The sequence below is a fragment of the Emydura macquarii genome, unplaced genomic scaffold, assembly GCF_026122565.2.
Source record: "Emydura macquarii macquarii isolate MOO-44397 ecotype Brisbane River unplaced genomic scaffold, CSIRO-AGI_Emac_v2 contig_1876, whole genome shotgun sequence".
Lineage (NCBI taxonomy): Eukaryota > Metazoa > Chordata > Testudines > Chelidae > Emydura > Emydura macquarii.
Genome location: NW_027132013.1, coordinates 19,406,061 through 19,430,341, shown reverse-complemented (window position 1 = coordinate 19,430,341; position 24,281 = coordinate 19,406,061). Strand labels below are relative to the sequence as shown.

The 24,281-nt window shown below is 40.8% G+C and overlaps 1 protein-coding gene across 12 annotated transcripts in view; it reads right to left on the bottom strand.

Moving 5' to 3' along the window:
• Nucleotides 1-24,281, bottom strand: part of SIPA1L1 (signal induced proliferation associated 1 like 1) — a 394,920-nt gene that overhangs the window by 53,925 nt on the left and 316,714 nt on the right. For all 12 annotated transcript variants that reach the window (XM_067557845.1, XM_067557840.1, XM_067557837.1 and 9 more), the window contains 3 exons: nt 19,910-20,486; nt 18,450-18,724; nt 4,540-4,818 (listed from right to left, as the gene is read on the bottom strand). In XM_067557845.1, the coding sequence (XP_067413946.1) occupies nt 4,540-4,818; nt 18,450-18,724; nt 19,910-20,486 (1,131 nt within the window). The remainder of the gene's footprint in view (nt 1-4,539; nt 4,819-18,449; nt 18,725-19,909; nt 20,487-24,281) is intronic.

The following is a 24,281-nucleotide window of genomic DNA, read 5'->3' as shown; positions in this document are numbered from 1 at the left end:
CAAGTGTTCTATGGAAGAACTACTTAAGTGTTCTCTGGGCTGGCCGCCAATCTGATGTTCCAGCAGCCGCTGTTCTGGCAGCCCTGTGGCAGAAGAAGTCACGGAGGTATCAGAAAGTCATGGAATCTGTGACTTCCATGAAGAATCGTAACCTTAATAACGAGTTAGGCTTGATCTACACTTAAAACTTATACTAGTATTGCTATGTTGGACAGGAGTGTGGAAAAAAAACAACCACCCTGACCAACTACTTATGCTGACAAACTGCCAGTGTAGATACAGCTACGCTGACAGAAGAGTGCTTCTGTTGGCATAGCTAACATCCTTCTGGGAGGTAGTTTTCCTAAATGGGCAGAAAACTTCTGATTGTATATGCTGCACTACACAAAGGGGCTATGCCAGCCTAGGGTCAGTAGCATAGATATTGATTTAGTTTTGCAGGTATTTACAGAGAGAGATTTTCCTAAGCATGAAGGGAAGTATGGAAGAAAGCACAAATCAATCCTAGCCCTAACTCTTCAACAGAATTCTCTCTGACTCTTCTTCTTCGTATGGCAGATGTAAATGTAGAATGACCACTATAATTTTACATTCAGGTGGTTAAACCAGACAATCCCTTCATCTGGAGTAGCAGAGTATATTGCTGTGATGCCTTCTTTGTATTTGTGAAACAGATGTTGAGTTGTTTTTTGGTCCATGGTCTGTTCTAGGTGACCAGTCACACACTGGAGAGTCTTTAATTTTCCATTTGTGCAGCAAATATCCATATCAACCATGATTTGTGAAGATGCGGTTTAGGGTTGCCTATAAACTTCATGGCAGATTGAAGCCAGAAATCTTCTGTATCAGGTCTTTTACCAGGTGTTTATTTGTAATTTCTCAAACTCCATTCGGCTTTCCAAGCTTCATCAGGACTGAAGTTGCATAGTTGAAGGTTAAACGTGTGGGTCCAAAAGAGTCCACCTTCAGATTTTATGTGAAACATACTTCAATCAGGTCAGTATGTGAATGGGAAACTTAAAGGAAAAATCAAGGTGCTGCTTGAAGTGGTGTTTATGTGTATAGTTGGTAAGTACCCTTCACTGACTCAGTACTGAACCAAAACTTAAGGGACCACTCTTTGCTGGGAGCTGCCATTTTTTACATGTTATGTACTATCAAAGCTCTGACCACTCTTTGGTCTACACTTTAAAAGCATTCTGGAATAACTGTCTGCCAGGGATGTAATTGTTAGCTGACACAGTTAGGCCCGATGCAGTAAAAGCCCTAGTCCCAATGCAGTTATACCAGTATAAATGAGCCTTATTCCAGTATACCTTATTTTTTCCCCCCAAACCAGAATAAGTTATAATGGTATAAACACGTTTATATGGATAGAATGGCATCCATGCAAGGGAGATTTTGCTGCTTTGCCAGCACAGTTAAAGTGGCAAACATTTGAAGTCTAGACAAACCTTTGTTACCTTCATGTAAAAGAAGGAGAATTAACCCTTGTGTTTTGGGCATATTCAAGCTTGTAATTATTCTGCCTACCTAAAATTTGAATTTAAATTAGAAAAATTGTTCTTCATGTTCCCTTCTAAAGACATACAAGTTGCTGGTGCAGAATGTAAACATCACAGAGAAAGAAATTTTTTGCAGGAGACTGTCAGTTTTTTTTTAAAGGGATATTATTTTCTTTATAAAAAGTGACAATTTTAGAATTAATGTTTGAAGGGATCCAGTTTCTCATCACAATTAATGGGTAGTTATACAGTATGTATTATGTGAAGAACAGACTTCATTTATCCTTCATGTCAAAACATTTGTGATGCAAGATCCTTTTTAGTTTATTACAAAAGAAGAGAAAATCTTTATGAACATAGACAGTATGTAAGGGGTTCTGCTGTATATTAATGACCTACTACACTTCAGCACTGAATGCTAATATCAAGAAAGACCCTTTTCTAGAGGCTTTATTGATAACAGCTTTCTAAAACCAAGGGGGCTTCCATCAGCCACAAATATTACTAGTGACTAAATAGCATTTTCCCCAGCTCTCTCTCTTACTTGCAACTAAATCTCCATTCTAACTTCAGAAGGGTCAGAAGAGATGAATCAACTTTATGTTCCAGTTAACTGTTGCTTCTCTTTGCCATCTTACAGTCCTGTGAACAGAGAACTCCAAGATCTTTCCTCTCTGAAACCTGTATCAGTAATGTTTCTAACTAGTGCAAACTAGAGACCAACCAAGTAAACTGGAGTAGTTGCCTCAGTTTGCACCAGAAAAACTGCAAGGATCATGCACAGAATGTGCAAGGAGTATCCTTAACTATGCATTGTCAGAGTGTTAAAACTTGACTCCACATTCTTTGCCTGTCTTGCATCATCCAGGTGTGATCTCTGAACTTTTGGAAGTATGGGGGTCAATGGTGAAAATTCAAAGCAGACAAAGTATTTCCTCACTAGTTATAAAAAATCTCATCTCTGTAGGCATTAGGACCTTTACATAATAAAAAATAAAAGCACTGAAGCATTTGGATTTTATTTACTAAAAGTAAAAACCATTACATAACTTGAGAAAGGAAAACGATAAGAATGTATGAGCCTATTAATATTTCAGTATTCCATTAACATCACAAAAGTATTTATTTCTTTATCTTAACTGGAAACAAGTGAACATTAAACCGCTGCTGTTTTATATAAAACTGGATGCAGCCTACAAGATCAACATCTTTAGCAGACAAAGGGAGAGAGAGAAGGCCAAAAAACCCAAACAAAAATCTTAGATAGCATGCAGTTAAGTTGAACAGTCACAATATTAACCTTTTTTTTTTTTTTTTTAAATGTCTTAAAAAGAATGTTAGAATTTAAGGAGGGGGGACAAAAAAAAAGTTAAACACTTTGGAAAACAAGTAAACTCAAATTCAAGTTTCATGCCTACAACACAAACACTGAACAGTATGGAAATGCAATTACTGTTTTGCAAATTGTCCATCAAACACCAAACACTTTGTGTCCTGCCACTATGATTATAGGTTGAAATATACAATACAGGAGTAGGCAAAAATCAACCCAGGCTGGTTTGACAATACAGGCCGTGGATCACTTCAACATTAATATGGTGGTATATTCTGCGGAGGCTACAGGTACCAGGATACAATGCTCTATTTTGATCCAAATAGACAGATCAGAAGTAAGCTAACTTTATGTCAAATGCCAAACTAGCTTCTATGGCCTTCTGTACACAAGAAAATTGTAGAAAAATGTTCCCACTGATGCTAACGTTGGTTCATCTGCATCAGCGGGAACCTTTGTGTAGACAAGGCTCAAGAAGCTTCTGGCTTTTTATGTTAATACCAGTTTAATTGACAGTGCTAAAAACACTTGTGCTTCCATTGAACCATTGGTAATACAAGCAAGTTCTTCCCTAAAATTCTCAAGTGCAAATTTTCCTTATGAGACAAAATACAAATCAGCTATTTGGGCAAAATCTATAGTTTTAATTTTGTTTTTTAAAAGGGTGTAAATGCAATATAAAATCACTGACTGTGAAAAAGAAATTAAAGTATAATCTATAAACTCATTAGGAATCATCATCATTTGTCAACAGCTGGGCCATACTTGAGCTTTCAACTCATCTCTATAGTTTTTCTCCCTTAACTATGATGTCTCAGTGCCTCTCTCTCCTTCAATTTTTGGCTACATGAATGAATGCTTTAATGAATTAATTCACCATACCATGTACTTACAAAGAATTATGTAATTTATAGTATATATTGTCCACTTCTTTGTATTTTTCAGATATGTAAAGCATTATTCAGAGACAGTCTACATATACTATATGTAAGGTGCTATACAAAAACTATTGTATGAGCTTCCCCCGCCAGCCTGCCTCCCGCAGTTTTTATAAGTCCAGTGATGCTAACAGATTTATTCAATAATCAAAACAAAAACACTACATTTCTGTACTATCATCCACATCTTCCATTCTTAAAGGGATAAAAACATTGTGACATGATGGGGCTGCTATCATCATCTCAAAAATAATTAGTGTTTCATTTGTAAATGGAGAGAGGCAGTAGAAATTCAAACTTTAAGTTACCTGTTCTCTGACTCTAAAGTTAAATGACTTCCCAGTCGTACCAGGGAATTTTGCCTCTCTCACCTCTCTATATTGTGGTATGCATTATAATTTGCTAAATATATTACTTCATGCTACTTCTCTATGTCAACAGCTGTATTTGACTTCCACAAAAGCTACAAAAGGTAGATCTAGAATTTGAACATCAAAAAGCCCAGGTGTGTTTGGGTCTAGAAATTCAGTTCTGGCCCAATCAAATTTAAAAAGTGCATCAGTGTCAAAATCTACCATAACAAAACAAGTTCCAGCAGTGCAATACCAGCTCATTTTGTTATTCCATTCCGGTCCATATTTTTAGTTATGTGCAAAGATACATCGAATAAAATAGTTGAAATGCCTAAAATACATGTAATGTGTTTTGTTTCAAAAAAATGTTCTGAAAAATGTTGAAACTGATCTGTGAACAGCATACATACCGCCGGCTCTCCAATGGACGTCCATCACTAGAGATGCTGCGGGGAATGTTGGCTGCTCGTTCTTGGGGCGGCATTTTCCCTTCTCCTTTCCCTGAACCAATTCTAGAGGTTACTGGACTTTGTATCTGGGATGGTACCTGTGCCATATGAGGCCCCTGCCCCTTGTTGGCATTTCGTTGCCATTTGTTGTTGTTTCTGAAGGGGAATTTGAACTCATATGGAACTCCTTCATTCACTTTGTATTCCATCACTGGCATGCGGCAGGTTTCTGAACAACTCCTGGAAGGGAGAAAATGAATACATAAGTAAAATATTTGTGCACACTAACGAACGAAAAATATGTATTGCACTGAATTACATTGATATATGTTGGCAAAGGGTACAGTTAAACAGGAGGTTTTAATCCTATTTAATACGTCTTTTCTGTTGCCTTTACATTTCCTGCAGCAAGCTTATAAATAATATTAAAATATAGACATTCAGGAAGATAAACTCAGAGAGCCATGGAATGGACTAGATGAGCTAATATCATAGATCTATCTCTATCTTCTACAATTCAATAATAAGTTTGACAGATGGATTTTTATTTGCAATGAGCCAAATCCTAAAACCCAGATCCAAAAAGGGGAAAGTTCAGATCTGAATTTTGCAAACTGAGCTGCTTCTAAAATCAACAGAGTATATAAGTGCATCTATACATTTGCCCAGAGACCACTCCTCAAAGTATCCAAAAGCATAAGCTGACCGTTGTTGCACCACACTTCAACTCCAACTTGAAGGCCAGGTCAGACAATTACAGTAACCTTTAATCTTGAACTCTGAGTTCATATTTCATTCTTCATATTAGTGGTTCCCAATTTTTTTTTTTTTTAGTAATTATCAATTTACCAAATAAAGAATATGGCTGTACCAGTGAGTGCCTCAAAGTTCCATTCAACTGCATATGCTTTAACCCAGGGTTTCTCAACCTTTTTGGGCTCTGGACCCATTTGTAAACCTTGATGGCCTATCATGACACAGTAAATAGCTTTAGTTTAAAAACAAACAAACAAACAAAAAAAACTGTTTTACTAAATATTTCTTGTCCACTATATACACATTAACAAAGTAAGTACTAAATACTCCTGAGGGAATTCTGCATCAAAAAATTAAAAACTATACACACAATACTTTAAAATTCTATATATTTTATTTGTCAAAATAATATAATATAATCACATCATTTTCAATTATTTTGTTAAGGATGCCAATGGAAGCGCAGTCTGCAATACGGCCTGGCCCACAGCAGCGTTTGTAGCTGCCACTTGTGTGATGATGTATGTATTGTAAACGTGTGGACAGAACTCCATGTTGCTGAGTGACAAATGTCTTGCCACAACATGTCTGCCAGTGAGACCTATATGGCGGCTTGCACTTGTATAGATTGTTCTATGACTCTATCCGATGGGGTATGTTGGATTGTTTGTAGCATTTGTGGATGCACCCCAAAACCCATTTGGAGATTTGTTGGGATGACAGGGCTTGACCATTCGATGATGACTACAAATAGCTTCGGTGATGTGCAACAGGATTGGGTACTATGTAGGTAGAATGCCAGTGCATGGCAGATATCAAGGGAGTGAAAGTCCCTGTCAGCAGGGGAGGCATGCAGTTTGGGGTGGAAAACCAGCAAGTGGATGCACTGATTTAGGTGGAATTCTGACACCACTTTTGGGAGGAATTTAGGGTACAGTTGTAAGGACTCCTTGTCCTTGTAAAATATTGTGTGGTGGGTGTCTGCCATCATAGCCGCTAGTTCACTGACCTGTTTGGCTGAGGTAATGGCTACCAAGAATGTCACTTTCATTGAGAGGTGGGTAAAATAGAATATTGCTAGCAGCTCCAAGGGTGGCTTTGTGAGTGTGCAGAGAACGAGATTAAGATCCCATGAGGATGTGGGCTTCAGTACTGGTGGAAAGATGTTGAATAAACCCTTAATGAAGCGGATAGTGGTGGGGTACGTAAACACCGAGGTGCCATTCATGGGAGGGAGGAAGGCACTGAGTGCTGCCAGATCCACCTATTAGAATTGTGAGCTAGATCTGACATTTTGAGAGCGAGGAAATAGTTGGAGACAACTGGAATAGTGAGTGTTGGCAGCGGATGAGCCCATGCTATGATACGTTTCCATTTAGCTTGGTAGCAGGCTCTGGTGGATTCTTCCTACTTTGGGTAAGATTTTGTTGCACCAGGGTACAGCATACACAGTCTAACCTCAACACCCATCCACATAGCAAGCAGTGAGGTGAAGAGGGCCTGGACTGGGATGACAGCTCTTCCCCTGATCTTGTTTGAGTAAATCTGGGAGTGTGCAGAGACAGAGTGGTGTGCAGGCGGAGAGCCTAAGGAGGTTTGTGAACCAGAACTGACGACGCTATAACAGGACTATGGGCATGTCTACACTGGGCGGCTCCATCTGTACCACAGCCATCTATGCAGCAGAATTGATTGAGCAGGTCTGGTGAAGATACGTTCAATCAATTGCTGAGTGTTTCTCCTTTAGACTCCGGTACTCCACCGGAATGAGAAGAGCAAGCTATGTCAACGGGAGAGCATCCCCTGTAGACATAGCATAGTGAAGACAGTGTGGCTACTCAATGTAAGGTACCTTGCATTGACAGAGCCGAGCAGTGTAGACCAGACCTACGAGTATGATGTTGGCTCTGTCCCAGCGAATCTTGTGTAGCACTTGCGGCAGGAGGGGAATGGGGGGGAAGGTGTAACAGATTACCTGTCCAGGAGAGGAGGAGAGCATTGCCTCAAGAGCCCTCCCCCGCCATTGTTCCTCTGGAACAAGAGAGGGGTACTTTTCAAATCTCTTGAGTAGCAAAGACGTCTCATGAGGGGATGTCCCACTTTGCGAAGAGGTACCGGAGTCTGATGTTGTGTAACTCCCACTCATGATTGAAGTGAAGAGTCCTGGTGAGTGTGTCAGCCAGGGAATTCTGGGTGCCCAGTAGGTATGTGGCTTGAAGCATCATGTGGTTCTTGATGCACCAGTTCCAAAGCTGGACTGACTTGCAGCAGAGGAAGGGAGACTTAGTACCACCCTGCCTGTTGCTGCGATGTAGTTGGAGAGCAGTTAAACGTGGAGGGACTGAATGAGCAGGAATAAGGCCTGGCATGCTAATTGGACTGCCTGCAATTCTAGTGAATTTATGTGCATCCTGGCTTCCCCATGGCATCCACACCCCCATAGCTGTGTAGCAGTCTAAATGGGCTCCCCAACCCGCCAGGGACAGGTCTGTTGTGATGGTGGTCTGCTGTGTGGGAGGTGTGAAGGGGGTGCCGATCATGACCTTGGAAGGATTAGACTACCATGGAGGGAGGCCAGTACGGCCCGGAGAACAGTGACTCTGGCCTCTATAAGGTCTCTGTTGGGTATGCAGACGGAGAGAAGCCATGCTTGAAAACAACGCATATGAAAATGTGCATGCAGTGTCACATAGGTGCAGGCTGCCATATGCCCAAGGAAGGAGAGACAGCAGTGGACTCTAGTGCATGGTCTGTAACGCATGTCTGTGATGAAGGCTGTCAGTGTTGAGAAGCAGTCTGCAGGGAGAAACGTTCTTTCTGTGATGGAGTCGAGCTGCCCTCCAATGTAGTGTAAATACCAAGAAATTCCAGGAGGCTGCAAAGAGCGAGAATCACGGAGATTGCTTCCTGGCAGAACAGCACCACCAGGAGTCAGTCGTTGAGGTAGGGGTATATTGAGTAGCCAAGGCAGCACATCTGGGCTTCTACCATGGCAAAGACTTATGTGAATACATGCAGCGCCAAATGGGAGGACCCCAAATTGGTAGTGCTGGCATGCTACCTGAAGATGGAGAAACTTATGGTGGGCCAGGTGAATATCCCTGTGGAAGTAAACATCCTTCATGTCAAGAGCTGGGAACCAAAATCCTGGGGGGGAGGAGGGAGAGGGATAATCGATGTCAGTGTGATCATATAGAATTTGGACTTTCTGATAAAAGTGCTCAGTGTCCGAAGATCTAGAATGGGGTGGCACCATATGCCCTTCTTCAGGATGAGGAAGTACAGTGAGTAAAAGCCTCATCCCCCACAGTGAGGTGGGACAGGCTTTATCTCGCCTTTGAGGAGCAGAGCCTCTGCTTCTTGTTGGAGAATGAGCTGATCGGATGGGTGCCGGGGGGAAGCGGTGGGGGGGAATGCAGTCAATGGGATGGTAATGAGAGGAATTCAATGGAATATCCAGGGTGGACAATATCCAGTACCCAACTGTCCATGGTGATCTTGCCCCAATAATGGGTAAATAGGGCAAGACAGCCCCGAAAGACTAGATGGGGCACCCTGAGTGGCATTGGGGGGAGGTTCACATGTTTCGACCTGCAAGTCAAAACTGAAGTTTTGCCTGTTGCTGGGAGAGGGTTGAGAAGGTGGTTGCGGCAGAGGCAGGGAAGCATGGCTGTTGAGATTGGTGCCTCTGGCGTGGGGACTCCTGCTAACATTGATGGTAGGCCGGGTGCAGAGCATGTTGTTGTGGGCAGAATGTTTGCCTCTGCTGCCTGCATCTCGAAGTTGGGGGTATATATAACAAGGGACCGTAGCATGGCTCTGGAGTTTTTCAGTGAGTGGACGGATTTGGCCCTTTTTCCGTGGAACAACTTGTTCTTGTCAAAGGTAAGGTCCTTAGTTATATTCTGGACCTCCATGGAGAAGCTGGATGATCGTATCCGAGAGTCCCAGCATACAAGGAGCGAGGAGACATGTCAGACACCTCCTCCTTGGCAACCAGTTACCCTTCATCTACCAGTGTTTGGAATTACTGCTGGTGCTCAGGCGGCAGCTTGTCTTGAACTCTGCTAGCCTGTTGTAGCTGTTAAAATATACTTGGCTAGCAAAGTTTGGTAATTAGCAATGTGGAATTGTAGCCCTGCCAAAGAGTATACCCTCCTATCCAGCAGGTCCATCTGGTTAGCTTCCTGACTGGAGGAGTAGACTTCTGAGGGTGGTGGCATGCCTGCTCCGCTGCCACATGGACAACCAGGGAGTTGGGGAATGGAGGCATAAAAAGAATATCTGCCCCTTTAGCAGGCACAAAATACCTCCTCTCCACCCTCTTAGATGTGGGGGCACAGGAGGCAGGGGTGTGCCATACCGCCCATGCTAGCTGGAGGATGACCTAGTTAATGGGTAGAGCTATCCAAGAGGGCCCATGGAGTTTTAGGAAGTTCAGAAGTTGACGTTGCGGGTCCTGAACCCCCTTAAACAGAATATCCAGGTCTACCATTATCCTCTGGAGCAAGTCCTGGTATTGGTGGTGGTTGTCTGGTGGAGAGAGCAGGAGAGGAATAAGCACCTCGTCAGGCAATGAGGATGAAACAATGTGGACCAGCGGAGTTGGCAGTACTGGTTTGATGTCTGCCTCGTCCTCATAAACTGACAGCGCTGGCGGGCGAGTGGAGAACAGACAATAGGACGTCTGGGATAGTGCCTGATGTCTGCGGTAGGGATCCCAGGGTCCCCAGTATGGCCAAAAAGAAGGGTCCCTTGGATGTGTTGGGCCTCACACATATGATACCAAGCCTCTGTTTCTGACTCATAACCTGGGGAGTAAGACAGTCTGGGCCATGAGTCTGGACTCCGGCGTGACATCGGGAAGAAGGAAGGTTCTAACTCCAACAACTCCTCAGATGCTGACGACAGTTCCAGCAAAGGGAGAACCGAATGGTACTGAAGAGCTGCAGTGCAGCAGCATGACAGGCTTCTCCGGCAGCAGCAGAAGAGGTTCATCCTTAGGAGTCGGGGATGTTGCAGGTGAGTGGGGGGCCAGATAGGAGTGGAGACTGCCCACAGAGATGGGTAGGATAGGATCAGCTCCTCTGCTGACAGGAAAGGCTCAAAGCATCCTGGGGCCCACGTTGTGCCCATGGAGATGCCAGAGGGGCCTCGTGGCATCTGCAGAGGCAGCCTGTCTGGGAGACACAGAGGTGGTCTGTGGAATGGGCTGTGCATGCCAGTGGGTGTGCTGCCTCCCTGGGTAGTAAGGTCACCATCAGTACCAGCAGATCCCATTTGCGCTTGGACTTAACCTCCAGCCAAATCTACGTGTGAAATCTCACCTGACCTGGCCTGACTCGTGGAAGAAACGTGCTTGGGAGCAGTACTCAGTGGGGACCAGCTCTTGTGTCCATGAGAGTTTTTACTCTCATGCCGGAACTTGCTCTTGGCCTTCAGTACCGTCAGTTCCGGGGCATGAGAGGTGCTCAGAGAGGCACTCACCATTGATGAGGCCACTGTACAGGGAGGTCTCCCAGTCCTGGTCTCATGGCTTCCTCTATCAAGTATTTACTGAGGCAGAGTTCTTGAGCTTCCTGGGCTTAGGGTAGGAAGGGCTTGCAGATGTAGCAGTGAGCCACAATGTGTGCCTTGCTGAAGCAGTAGAGGCACTGCTGGTGCTCGTCACTCACAGAGAATGAGCGCGGGCAAGAAATGCAGTTTTTAAAACCTGGAATCCGAGCCATAGTCCCTGGTGGAGATGGTCCCAAACAGGGAAAGAAACTACACTAACTGTACTAACTTATCTAACTACCTTAGAAAAGACTATATACAGCTATTTACAACTACATACACCAAATCAGAAGTAAGTCACTCTCTTAGAATAACTAAGCATGCGAAGAAACTGGGGTTCCGACTCAGGCCATGCAGAGGTAAGAGGGAACTGGAGATGTCGACCCAAAATACTTATTATACCCTCGGCTGGGGGGCATGAGAAAACGCACTGTGTACGCGTGGGTCAACAGATACTATTAAGAAACACTTCCAGGCTTATGTGACTGGTGCGCATGAGCACTCACATGTGGAATACACATAGGGACCATCACTCAAAGAAGAATCTGAAACTACCAAAACAGCACTGCAGATTAGAGAACAAACAAAAGAATAGGATTTGGACAGCAGAAGTGCACTGGGATAAGTAGAGGCTCAAACAGAACAGGAAGACTAATGCAGCAGAGATAAAAGCCTTCAAGTTCAGTGAATCAGACCACTGCTTTATACCCTCCCTTCTACCAATAGATGCAAAACATTATTACAGTACTAGAGAAAAACACTAACATACAATTTAAGAGAATGTGAATTAATGGTCTAATTAAAACATCACTTATACAGCTGGTTAACTTACATTTTAAATGAGGCAGGGCCTGAACAAGGAACTAAGCAGCAGCAGCAGCATGAACCAGGAATTCCTGCTTAACCAGCAGGTTTCTTTCTTTCAATGAATGACAGAAAGCAAAGAAACCCTCAAACATCATTGAATCTTCTGGAGATATTAAAACATACCCACTAAAAATAAACATAAAAGTGATCATCAGGAATTCTTCAAACCTAAGGCCTCTCACAGCATCATGCAGTCAGCTGCACGCATTGACACTCTGCCAGAAGCATTATGTCCAAGGAATGCTGGAGTGGACCAGCTCCAAACATATTGTCTGCACTGCTCTCTCCTCTGTCAAAAATAAAATTGAAGGAATTTCTACAAAATTTAACAAGACAGATGAGAAAACTTGAACAAGTGCTGGAACTCGGGATCAAATTTACTGAAAATTTCATTTTTGAATTATAGGTATAGATCACAAAACTAGTCAAAGGCACTAAGGGTGCAGACCATCAACTGCCACACTTGGAAAATCAAGTAAGACCTAGAAACACTGGATGATAGATGTTCCTCCAGAGACAGGTAATTCATAACCATTTCCTTTCACTAGAAGTTCTGACTCAAGATGTAAAAGAAGATCCTAGGTTCTCGGAAAAAAGCCTAATGCATTCCTATGAAGGAAGAAATCTCCCCAACAGGGAGAGCACACTGATAGCTTCTCCTGGTGCCATTGCAGTAGAATTGTTGCACCAAGGACAGGTATCTGAGAGGGGTAAAAAATTGTCTACGGTCTCTCAGTTTTCAGGAGAAAGAAATAAGGTTAGTGGTCATTATCTCATTTGTGGTAGTGGTGGTCAGGAGTATAGTTAAGGAAAGCATCGAGAGTGGATGGGAAATTGAATATTATATCATTTTTAAGAAAGACAGCTCTAACATGCAGCAGCACTGTGAGGTGGGAAGCATGGGATAGGACTTCTTTTTTTAAAATTAAGCTTAATCAGAGTTTAATTAAACGTATCTATTCATTGGATATTGACTGTTAAGATTAAAAACTCTTCAGGGAATACATTCAAAATGTTTACCCTCTGATTGAAAATAATATTCACATGCACTAGATCTTCTCTAGGACAGAAGAAAAATTAAATTTGAGATTCCTAGTAGAGCTAATTTTGAGATAACTCTTTACAAACAAAAAAGGTAGAGACTACCCCAATATGAACTATACTTCATTTTTTAAAGTTTTATACCTTTGACATATGTTGGATAATCAAATCCACCCTCCCTAAAAGTTCAATGCTTGTGAGAGATCACAAATACCAAAATTGAAGCTAACAAGATTTTTATTTTATTTTATTAATTTAATTTAATTTTTTTTTTAAAGGAATTTGTGGATTTGGGAGTGTGTCAAAATTGGCCTAAGAACTGAAAGTGTGCTACAACTTCAAAGTCACTAAAGTCTACAAAGTAACTACCACAACTCCATAATCATTCCAAAGCCAAGTAATGATTGGTAATTTATTTTGTTTTCTTCCAAGTCTGCAGATGACACAAAGATTGGGAGACTAGTAAATAATGAAGAGGCCAGGTCACTGATTCAGAGCCATCTGCATCACTTGGTAAGCCGGGCAGAAGCAAACAACATGTATTTTAATATGACCAAATATAAAGGAAGAATGAATTTAGACCGTACTTTCAGGATGGGGGACTCTCTTCTGGGAGGCAGTCTCCGAGGCAGTGACTTAGAGATCATGGTGGATGATCATCTGAACATGAACTCCCAGTCTGATGCTGTGGCGCAAAAGGCTAATGAGATCCTTGGAAGTATAAACAGGAGAATCTCAAATAGGAATATGGAGGTTGTATTACCTCTCTATTGGCACTGGTGAAACCGCTACAGCAATACTGTGTCCTGTTTTGGTGTCGATAGTTCAAGAAGGATGCTGATAAATTGGAGAAGGTTCAGAAAAGAGACACAAGAATGTTTAAAGAATTGGAAGACATGCCTTATAGTGAAAGACTCAAGAAGCTCAATCTATTTAGCTTAAGAAAGAGAAGTATAATGGGTGACTTGAGGGGTGAGTTTATAAGTACTTACATAGGGAATGGAAATTTGATAATAGAGGGCTCTTCAGTCTAGCAGACAAGTCATAATAAGATCCAATGGCAGACAGACTAGAAATAGGGCACACATTTTTTAACAGTGAGTTTCATCAACCATTGGAACAACTTACCGAGAGTTGTTATAGTTTCTGCATCACTAGACATTTTAAAATCAATATAACATATCGAAGTCGGTCTCCCGAAGACAGATATCGAAGTCAGTCTCTGGAAGTTGGGGCTTGTACTGGAGGACTTTTACTCCTATGTGCCTTTTGGTTGGAACCATGAGCCTTAGGAACTTTTAAGTCTCTAGGACTGGGTCACAAGGACTCACTCAGCTTGGATGGAGTAAGGGAAGAAACTGTCCTCTTGGAGGAGATTTAGGTCAAGTGTTTTCTGCTCTCATGTTGAACCAGAAGAAGCATCCTTAGCTTTACTTCTGACCACTCCTGAGTTAGATGTCATGGTGCTAGGAAGTGTGCATCTTGACGCTTCTGCCCAATGTATAGGAAGGTTGGCCTGGCAGAGATTACACTGGGGCCTCACTGCATGCTCCATAAAATGTTTCCTAAGTCTAAACACCTGCAGTTGCAGAGTTTAGTGGGGAAGGAATGTCAGTTACTGCATTTCATGGAGATGTGGGTGTCTCCAACACAGTAAAGGCACTGTTGGTGGTCATCACTGACCTGAAAGGAACGATGGCAGAATATACAGTTCTTAGAACCCAGAATCCTGGGTATAATCTGAGTCCCAAACTGAGATGGGAGAGGGATATCACAGAGGGAGTATCCCCAAATTCTAACTAATGACTAATTCTAGGAAAACTAAGATAAAATCTAACTAATAACACTCTATTTACAATATTTACAGGTTTGTTTTGAAGTCAGAGGATCAACTCTGAACACTAGAGGGCTCTGTCTCTAAATATATAGTGATAAGAAGGAACTGGGGAAGTGATTAGTCTGCACTGCCATTTATACCCTTGATTCAGAGCAGGGGTTCTCAACCGATGGTACGCGTACCACTGGTGGTACGCGGCGGACGGCTTGGTGGTACGCGAGGCGTTCCCTGCTGCCGCCGCCGAATTCCCCCCCGCCGCCGCCGAACCCCCCCCCCGCCGTAGACGCGCATCATACTGACGGCTGCACCCCTGCTGCCGCCGAATTTCCACCCTGCCGCCGAATATGCGTTTTCTAGTGCCGCGGATTCCCCCCCCTGCTGCCGTCGAAATTCCTTCCCTCTGCAGAGTTTAGGCGGCAGGTGCCGGTTCGTAAAGGCTCCGCATGTCCCTGTGGTATAAATCCTGCCGCCAAAATTTGTGCAATGGCGAGCAAGATTCGGCGGAGAGTACAGCTCTCCCCTTTTTTTTCTCGAGTACCACTTGATTCAGGACTATTGGAACTTGACCTGACCCGACTGGTACTGGGGAAAAAAAGGTTGAGAGCCGCTGATTCAGAGCATAAGAAGGAGAAAGGTACAGGCATGGATTAACAGACACTGCTAGCAAAAATCTTCCAGTCTCAGACAAATGGTCCCACACATAACACCCCTCCACCTCCCCAAGCATCTGAAGGAGAACTGTCATCTTCTCCTCACAGTGCCCAAACACACATTTCCAAAGTACATATGAGCTTTAGCCCCTGCAAATCTGGGTCTCACACACCCGGCACAAGAATACTGGCAAGTATTTTGTTTTTTCTCTTGAACCAAGTGCAGAAAACTTTTTATTTTTTCTCTAAATTGGTAATGTGGGTATTTTCCCAAGCTCCATGCTTCAACCATTAATAAAAATTATACAAAAGCTTAACTTGTTAAGAGACATACCCTGTACACATTCAACGTCAACATCCTCCCTCCATTGCACAGAAAGACTCCCCTTTTCCTCCATTCAGCAATTACACAATGGATGAAGAACGTCATTGACACCTTTCTCCAGTTTTTAACAAAAACAGATTAATGTAAGAATAGCTTATCGATGTAGACAGCAATTATATGAATTCAAAGAATTTGGATCCTATTTCTTAATACAAGAATGCTGAGATAGCTCAGACATGCCAGATTTCCATCCACCTGACTGCTCCACTTTTTCCCCTCTCTCTTCCTGTCTCTCCCTCAACCTGGCCTCCTCTTTTGCTTTTTGCTTATTTGTGGATTTTGAAAAAATTGTTACCACCTCCCTAAAATATTGTGTCTATGTAAGACTGTCTGATTTTGTATTGTCTGGTCTTGCAACTCTGACAAGTTGTAATGTTGCATAATTTCATTGGATATCTTGTGAAAGGTGCGGTAGTGGGTAATATATGAAAATTGCAAGTTGTTTACTTTTGTATTTTTTATGGTTTGTTTCTTTATGAAAATTAACAAAAAATTAATCACTAAAATGCATGTTGGTGTCTCCTTCCTCCTCCTCCTCCATATTTCATATCTCCACTACTGATCTCCTAGTAACTAACTGCTCTTTACTTTCACCGGTGGTTTTTCTTTTCTGTGTTAGATGTGGCTCCAGTTGAACCAATGAGACTACGTAATGCCTCCCTGTTCCTGCTCTTCCACTTCAAAGTCAATAATCACCCATTAATTGCATTCAGTGGCACTGTTTTAACTATGTTTTTTTAAGAGACATGAATATTAAAAGGCAGCATGGTCTATTGGGTAAGGCACTGTGCTGAGATTCAGGAAACTTAGGTTTATTTTTGGCTGTGCCACTGACCTGCTATATGACATTGAGCAACTCACTTCATTTCTGTGTCTCCATGTCCCCTCTCACCTTTTGCCTTTCTTGCACATTTAGGTTATAAACTCTTTGAGATAGGGATGACTTACTATGTGTATGTACAGCACCTAAAAGAATGGACCCCCTTCAGTTAGTGCCTCTAGATATTATTGTAATACAAATAATAAATTATCTCATGGATTATGCAGAAAAGGGAATTTGACTTATTGCTAAAAAATAAATTGCTTTGTGTAATGATTTAACTTGAGTCTCTAATGGTATATTTATTATTCAATATTTAAGAAAATGTATAACTAACAATTATAAATCATTATGAAATTTTGGATGCTAGGAGTGGGCATTCAGGAGTTTATAACTGAGTAATAAGCTTCTATGATATTTGCCTCAACATAGGAAAATAATAAAACCACTGATACCGGAGAGAGTATTTTGAAAAATACTATAATTGCTCTTCCTGCTGTGATTGTGGATACACTGAAGCTAAGCCTACTTTTAGCTGTGCTTAATTTAATTCAGCCATGATTCTTGAAATAAGTGGGATCTGTGCTAGATTTTATGTTCTAATCTTCTTGCTGTGAGTGTAGCTGAACTTTCCATTTGCTGATCCTGCCAGATACTATACAAAAACATTTCAAATAGCTCACAGGAATGATCTTGTGCCACTGCTCATTTCAATCCTTGACATGCATTCAATTTTGTACTGACAATTTAGAGATAGTTGAAGTGTCTGTTTCCCCCCCTCATTTGATTCACATTCATAAAATGGATTACCCTTGTTGTTCTTATGGCAATTCTACAAGATTAAAAACAAAAGTTGGCTTTTTACAATTACGACTCCTGTCTACCTTGCAGTTGGTCTCCTTTGCTATGACAGATGATCACATCTCAAAATAATAATAATCTCACAAATCGCTGTAACACAGTCCCTCCTAGAAAGGATCAATTTACACATTTGATTCTTGTATTTTTGTTTTCTTCTAACCAAATGTAGCATAAACCTTGAGCTGGCATTGGGCAAGTTCAGTCTATACAGGATCCTTCTCTCCTATTTAAACACTGTTTATAAGGAATTAATACATGGTGTTTAACAGATGGGAATCAACTTTAGTGACATGACTGAATAACTAAAGAGAACAAAAACAAAACAGAACTTCAGAGGAGAGCAATAAAAATGACAAACAGGTCCGGAAAATAGAATACTAAGGAAAGATTAAAGGAATTGGGAATGTTCAGTTTAGCAAGAAAACCACAAGACAAAAGCTTATCCATAATCAAACGCTACATTTAAAAGCTATAAAAACAATAAAAAAGTTGACAGGCAGGCTGCAACTCAGCAAGGGCTGAGTGCGCTGTGGAAGCAACAAGCTTAGCCACTGAAGAGACAGTCCCAATCTGCAGCAAGTTCCCTGACCAGTACACACAAAGATAGATTGATAGGCTCTAGTCACATGTAGCCTTACTTGGTTGAAAGAGCGACGGAACATTTGGCATCGGGCAAAGGGATCCATAGGAATTAAAAGTTCTCTGTGAATGGGAGGAAAATTAGCTAGTATATTTGATGTGTCATAAATGTACACCACTTGTCAGTTCAGAGTTGTTTGATCTCCACAAGATGTTTGTGGGAGTTTCAAGGATACTTTGAGAGTCTTATGAATTTTACTAAATTACTGTACATATATAGTAGATACTTTGTGGAGCTGAGGTGTAAATTCAGAGCGTTAGCCCCCTTTTGCAACTTCTTTCAGTTGACAATACAGGATGCTGTAACATAATTCTTTTATAATCTACAGACAGGCCAGAATTTATTCCAGTGTCAAAGTAGCAAGGGAGAAAAGTGTTGCATTTTTAGAACAAAATAAACTTCTTTGCCCAAAGGTAGCTCTAGATGGCATTAACTCTCATTCTGTCACCTCACAATACCTGCGTGGAGTGCAGTCCTCATACGGAAGAATGATGACAACCTTCACAGTTACTGATGTTCTCAGCAGGTCAATCATTTGCTCATGGCTTAGAGTGGCTACAGCAACTTTGCAAATCTCCACTAGCCTGCTGCCTTGTCGTAATCCTGCCTGCCAAGCATAGCCATAAGGCTCGACGTCTGCCACAATGCCTTCGTAGTTCACATGGAAACCAAGCTGGCCCAGTCCATTCCTACGTAAAGTCATCTCCGAGGTCTCACAGCCCTTTGTTACAAACTAAGAATTGAAAAGAAGAGGAAAGTGTGTTTAGTGTAATGAGCTACATTCTGTGAAATATGGAAATAAAGGGCTATAATTCTGGGTTTTACAGCCACAGTCCAAGACGGGGTATGGGGAAAGGACACAGAAGCACTTTGTCCCATGGAAAATTCCCACTGCTGTGTACAATACCAGTTCAAACAAATCCCTTCACTCAAGCTGAATATTTTCGATAGCATCTGCTCACACAGAATCAACCAGCAGTGTTATACTTCTTCCTTAAAGTTCCACTTATTTCATAGGAACACTAAAGGAATGTAGCACCAAATAGCAGGTAAACGTGGAGGAGTTACACAAGCACCTGTATTTCATCTTTCATTTAAAATTTGACATTTGTACTAAGTCTGTGGATATTTCACAAAGCTACCAGTTCTCCATCATTCAGTACAATAGTTTGATGGCATTCAACTACTCAATTTAGTGGAACTGTAACCTTATGCCACTCTCTTAACTGGCACCAGGGTGAATACAGATGCTAAATGCTTGAACTAATGGAAAGTGTCTCCTTCTCCCTTGTTCATTCTACAATTGCTATTTTTGAATACAATGGGAAACACAGCTACTACATATACTACTTTTCATCATGACACAGCTGGACAAATAGTGAAGATGGATAGACATTTTCTAGACAGACGGTAGCAATACAATTAATTGTTTATTTTACATTATTACTATTATTACTTGTATTGATGTAGCATCTAGAGGCCTCAATCTAGATTGGGGCCTGATTTGCCAAGCAACGTCCAGACACATAGTAAGGCAGCTCCTACTCCAAGGAGTTTATATCATCATTTGAGATTAAATATAGCATATATATGATGGGAAGGAAGGGAAACAAGGGAAACAAGAAAGGTCATTTGACTAGCCGGGTATTTACTGTATAACTTGATTCCTGAAGGTACCAATTTTTTTCTCATTCTTTTTAAATAATATCAGGTCCTCCTGACTGATACAAAACAACCAACAATGGCTGGCTGTTTTCTGGTACATGTCAAAGTGGGGCACAAAGACAGAGAGAACGCATGCACAGGAACTGGCCTTATTGAATTAATTAATTAATTATCAAACATAACTATTGCAGGCAGTGTAATTAATTTGTTATTAAAGTCCAAATTTTAATTTAGAAAAAAACAAAATTCTAACCTCCAGCCTTTTGACGATCTCTTTGATATCATCACAGTTGTTGATAAAGCTATCCACAGAAATACATTCACCCCTGTCATAGAAGATTTTGATGCTTGTGTCCGTTGATGTCCACCCTATCACATCTCTGCAGGAACAATTGAACACCACACTCTTTGTATCCTGCGCAACAAGAACTACAAACTCATTGGAGATACCCAGGAGACAGTCTATTTCCATACCCTTGCAATAGTCCTTTGCATGGACACTCCACACAATGGCACCAGAGCTATGGAGCTCTGCTCCTGGATAAGGTTTGGACTTTTCCTTCTTTTTTGAGGCAAGTGAGATGAAGGGGAACTTGCCAGATGGGTCAATGGGTGTATTGGTGACATTCTTTTCTGCTAGATCTTTCAAGTACTCTTGGCGTGTCCTGGTGGCCATGGCACGGAACTTCTCTGATTTATGAGCAGCATTCTCTGCATTAATCACTTTGGCCAGTAAGAAGTCCCTGAACACATTTGATTTAGGAAAGGTAACACCTTTTGGAATTGGTGGTCCAAACGATGGTACATCTCTGGATCTTGTCACAGCAACACTAGAAGAAATACAAAAGTAAAGAAGTGATGTCTCAACATTTTAATTTCTCTTTAGCAGTTTATAGAATTTAGGGAACCCATAGACAGGCACTTCTAAGGCTACCCACTGAATTTCAAACATACACACACTGTGGCTAAAGAAAGAGCTGCTTGATTCACCAGAGACACAAAATATCTGCATTTAAAGCATGAACAATTATTTTTTCACTTTGCTAGTTTCTCAAAATTTTCTATAATGTATACATCTGAGTACTTTTTTTTTTTTTGCATGTGTGTGGGGTAGAGGTTGGGAGTAAATAATCACTCACTCCTCTTAATGCTTTCAATTGCCTTGTTGAAAAAGCATAATCTAATAACTAAACACTGTTATATATAATGTGCAAAATTTTCACATGCCTCATATTGGAAACCCACACAAAACTCCCATTTACATGTTTATTTCAGGTGGAATTACATGCAAAAAACAATGTTTATACTAACTTGAGAATGTGGCCTATATAATATATTGTAATATGTGTTAATAACAACACAATTAAAATGTTAATAGCCATGTATTTTTTGGTAAGTCCCATATATTCAATTTCTTGTAAATCAATGACGTATGCACATATCTTAATATATAACATTCCCTGAGTGGTAAATTACTCACCTACAAGGTGAAAGGGAACAATTCTGGCTCCTGTATTTATTCTTTAATACTTATACTATGGTAGCATCTATGATTGACCGTATTAAATAACAACCATAAATAATTCATTGTAAACCATTCTTGGTTTTATTTTTTGCAGAAACAGTCTCTTGGTGTTTCTGCAAAAACATTCTCTTGATGTTTTCATTCATGTAACAGTTTTTCATTTTTTTCATTCACGTTTCATTCATGTAACATTTTCATTCAGGTAACATTCTCTTGATGTTTTCATTTAGATACACTGGCTCAAATTTTCTTACTTTGTATGAATAAAAATGTGTGCATACAGATTATTATGCACAATCACCATGATTGAATTCATAATTTAAAAAAATATTAGTCTGTTTTCTTAACTTTCAGAACTGCTCTGTGTTAGTAGGGGGAAAAAACTATCCTCTTAATCAGCCATTCATGATAGGTTAACTGCTTGGACCAAATCTGATTATACTAAACTATTCCTCAATTTACAAAACTAACAGTTCTGTTCAAGGGGTAAGGTTTACGAAGACCTCTCCACCCAGTTACAGTATCTTTTTTTGAGGGACAAAGAGGCAGGAAGCAGAGGGAGGGTGGGATGCATGCTATTCTCTAATGGTCAGTTAAAGTAGGTTTCCAGAGCGGTTTTGCAACAACAAAGAGGCACAAAACAGCTGGATTGTATACCCCAGCTTCCCCCTCCTTGCTGTTTCCCACATTCCCATTCCACAACCCCTAAGCTTCCTCCTATTTGCCCCACCCCATGTTAATCTGTGCACGCACGCACGCACACACTCATCCTCAGTTCAATACCTCTTGTGCAACAGATAATTTTTTCAAAAGAAATCATTTAGGATTCATGATTATGTTTTGCCATCATTATTCATAACTGAAATTTTGTCCTCAGCAGGACTAGTGAATAAAACCTCCTTCACAGAAATTCACCAATCTTTGTCCTCCTTCAAAATGGCCACAACCACACAGTATTCTTTATGGGACCCAGGCCACAAGTTGCTCAGTTTAGGTGGCCTTTTAAAATGACCATTGTCTCCTGATGATTTCAGTGGGAATGAACGCAAACTGATCTCAGAGAAGACAATGGATCCGTGTTCAGTCAAGAGACAAACAGGAGTTGGAGAATATAGGTGGTGACCAAATTTACTGAAAGCATCTTGCTGTTTCAGTCCCATGGAGAATAAGAGGCAACAGCCATTTTTTAAAGTTTTTTGGAAAGGGCATTATTCTTCAGCCTCTGCTGAAGGAGAAACTCCAGAATTATAACAGAAAACAAAACAAAAAAATAAACCAATCATTAATCCCAAAAGTTTCTTTTTGAAACTAGTCACTGCACCAGAGATTCACATCTCGGTCAATAATGCTGAGCTGAAATAATCTGTGATCCAAAAAAAAAAAAAAAAGAGGCTTGTCAAAAGATGCTAAATTTTTTTTAAAGGACCCATTTTAGATTAACTTAACCTTAAACATATTCATGGATTTACTTGCAAATTCTCAGAAAATTCAATGGGTGTCCAAAAAGAAAGAGCTGTAACTTCAGTGAGGATACAATGTATTCTTCATACATAAAATGACTGAACTTTAGCCATACAGTTGCAACCAGCACAGCCGTTAAAAATAAAAATAACCTTATTACTCTGTATTTGAAACCCTTCTTCTCCCTTGCCCTTCATTCCTGCTTTTCTCTTCCCTTGTCACAATGTGTCTCATGTCTTCCCAATAAATAAATAGAACTTAATAATCAGAATTTGCCAATATTTTGAGACAACACCAAGTGACACAACTTGAAGAGTGCTTCAGAATCCTGAATGCTGACTGATTTATGATGAAAACATTATTTATGGGCAGTAGTTTTGTATTTTAATTTATGGTACAGGTACCCAGAGCATAGCATGGATGCCCATAGAAAATTTTATAACATTGAAATTCAATAATGGTTTGCATTCTAGACAAAAAATTTCAGGTACACACATTTCCAAAGGTCAGCCTTGTCTTTTCTGCCTCACCAACAAACAAGTAATGAAAATGATGAAAGGTTCATATGAAACTAGCATTATCTTGTTTTTTTTTAAACCAGACGATATATAAAAATCAGTAAAAGGGACCTGTCTAGAAAGGGACTTATTCAAATGTGAAAGTGCAAAGAGATAAATATAGATAAAAGGGAGCAAAAAACATTTAACATCTAGACCCACTTCGTTATGATGGCAGATTTTTAATGACATACTGACTGCACATAAACATATTAAACACTTTTCTTTCTCTTTAATGCTCTACATAAATTACTTGGATCAAAAGTGAAGAAATATAGTAGGTATTACAGGCTAATACCAGAAACACCACAAATAATGTTTTTCCTTACTTCCCTACTATACAGATTAATTCTCAGTAGCTTTTCAGTAAAACAGCAGGTTTGGAAACTTCCCTGGGAATTTGGAAACATTCGTGTAAACTGTGGGGTCTCCACTGATGAAACATGAAAGTGAGGGACTGATCATACATCTTTCTTAGGGAGCACTGCTGAGACACATCTAGCCTGACTGGCTACTTCCATCCTGGTTTTCAGGAGCTGAGGCTTCTCAGGCACTTCTGAAAACAAGGCCATTCTATAGTTCAGTGGCTATTCCAGCACTGAGTTGGTCATAATCAGAAATTGCCCACTTTGCTAAAACGTCAGATAATTTTGAATATGAACAAATGCAAAGCAGGGCGTGGTTGAAGATCTCCAAATATATTTCATATATAAATCAACACAAATTTATATCCTGATCAAATTAACAAGGTCAATCAGTGCATTAATTTTTTGTATCCAGAGCCTCATAATGCTGGTGCTTTATAAAGAAAAATAGAAAGGAATTACTCTAATATACTAATTAATCTGGTGGTTCATTTTGAATACTTGTTGGTGTCACAGTCCCTGCGTAGGCTTCCCCTTCTGAGACCTTTTTCAGTCCCCTGTGTGCACCCCTCAAGTAGCAGGACCATGTCCTCACTTCTCTTGGGAGTGCGAGCACACAATCCATCCACTGACTGGGTCTCCAGGTTACACTTGGTTGCCAACCATGTTACCTATCAGATCCAGCTGGGCTTGGACCCTTCCAGAATACTCCTTCAG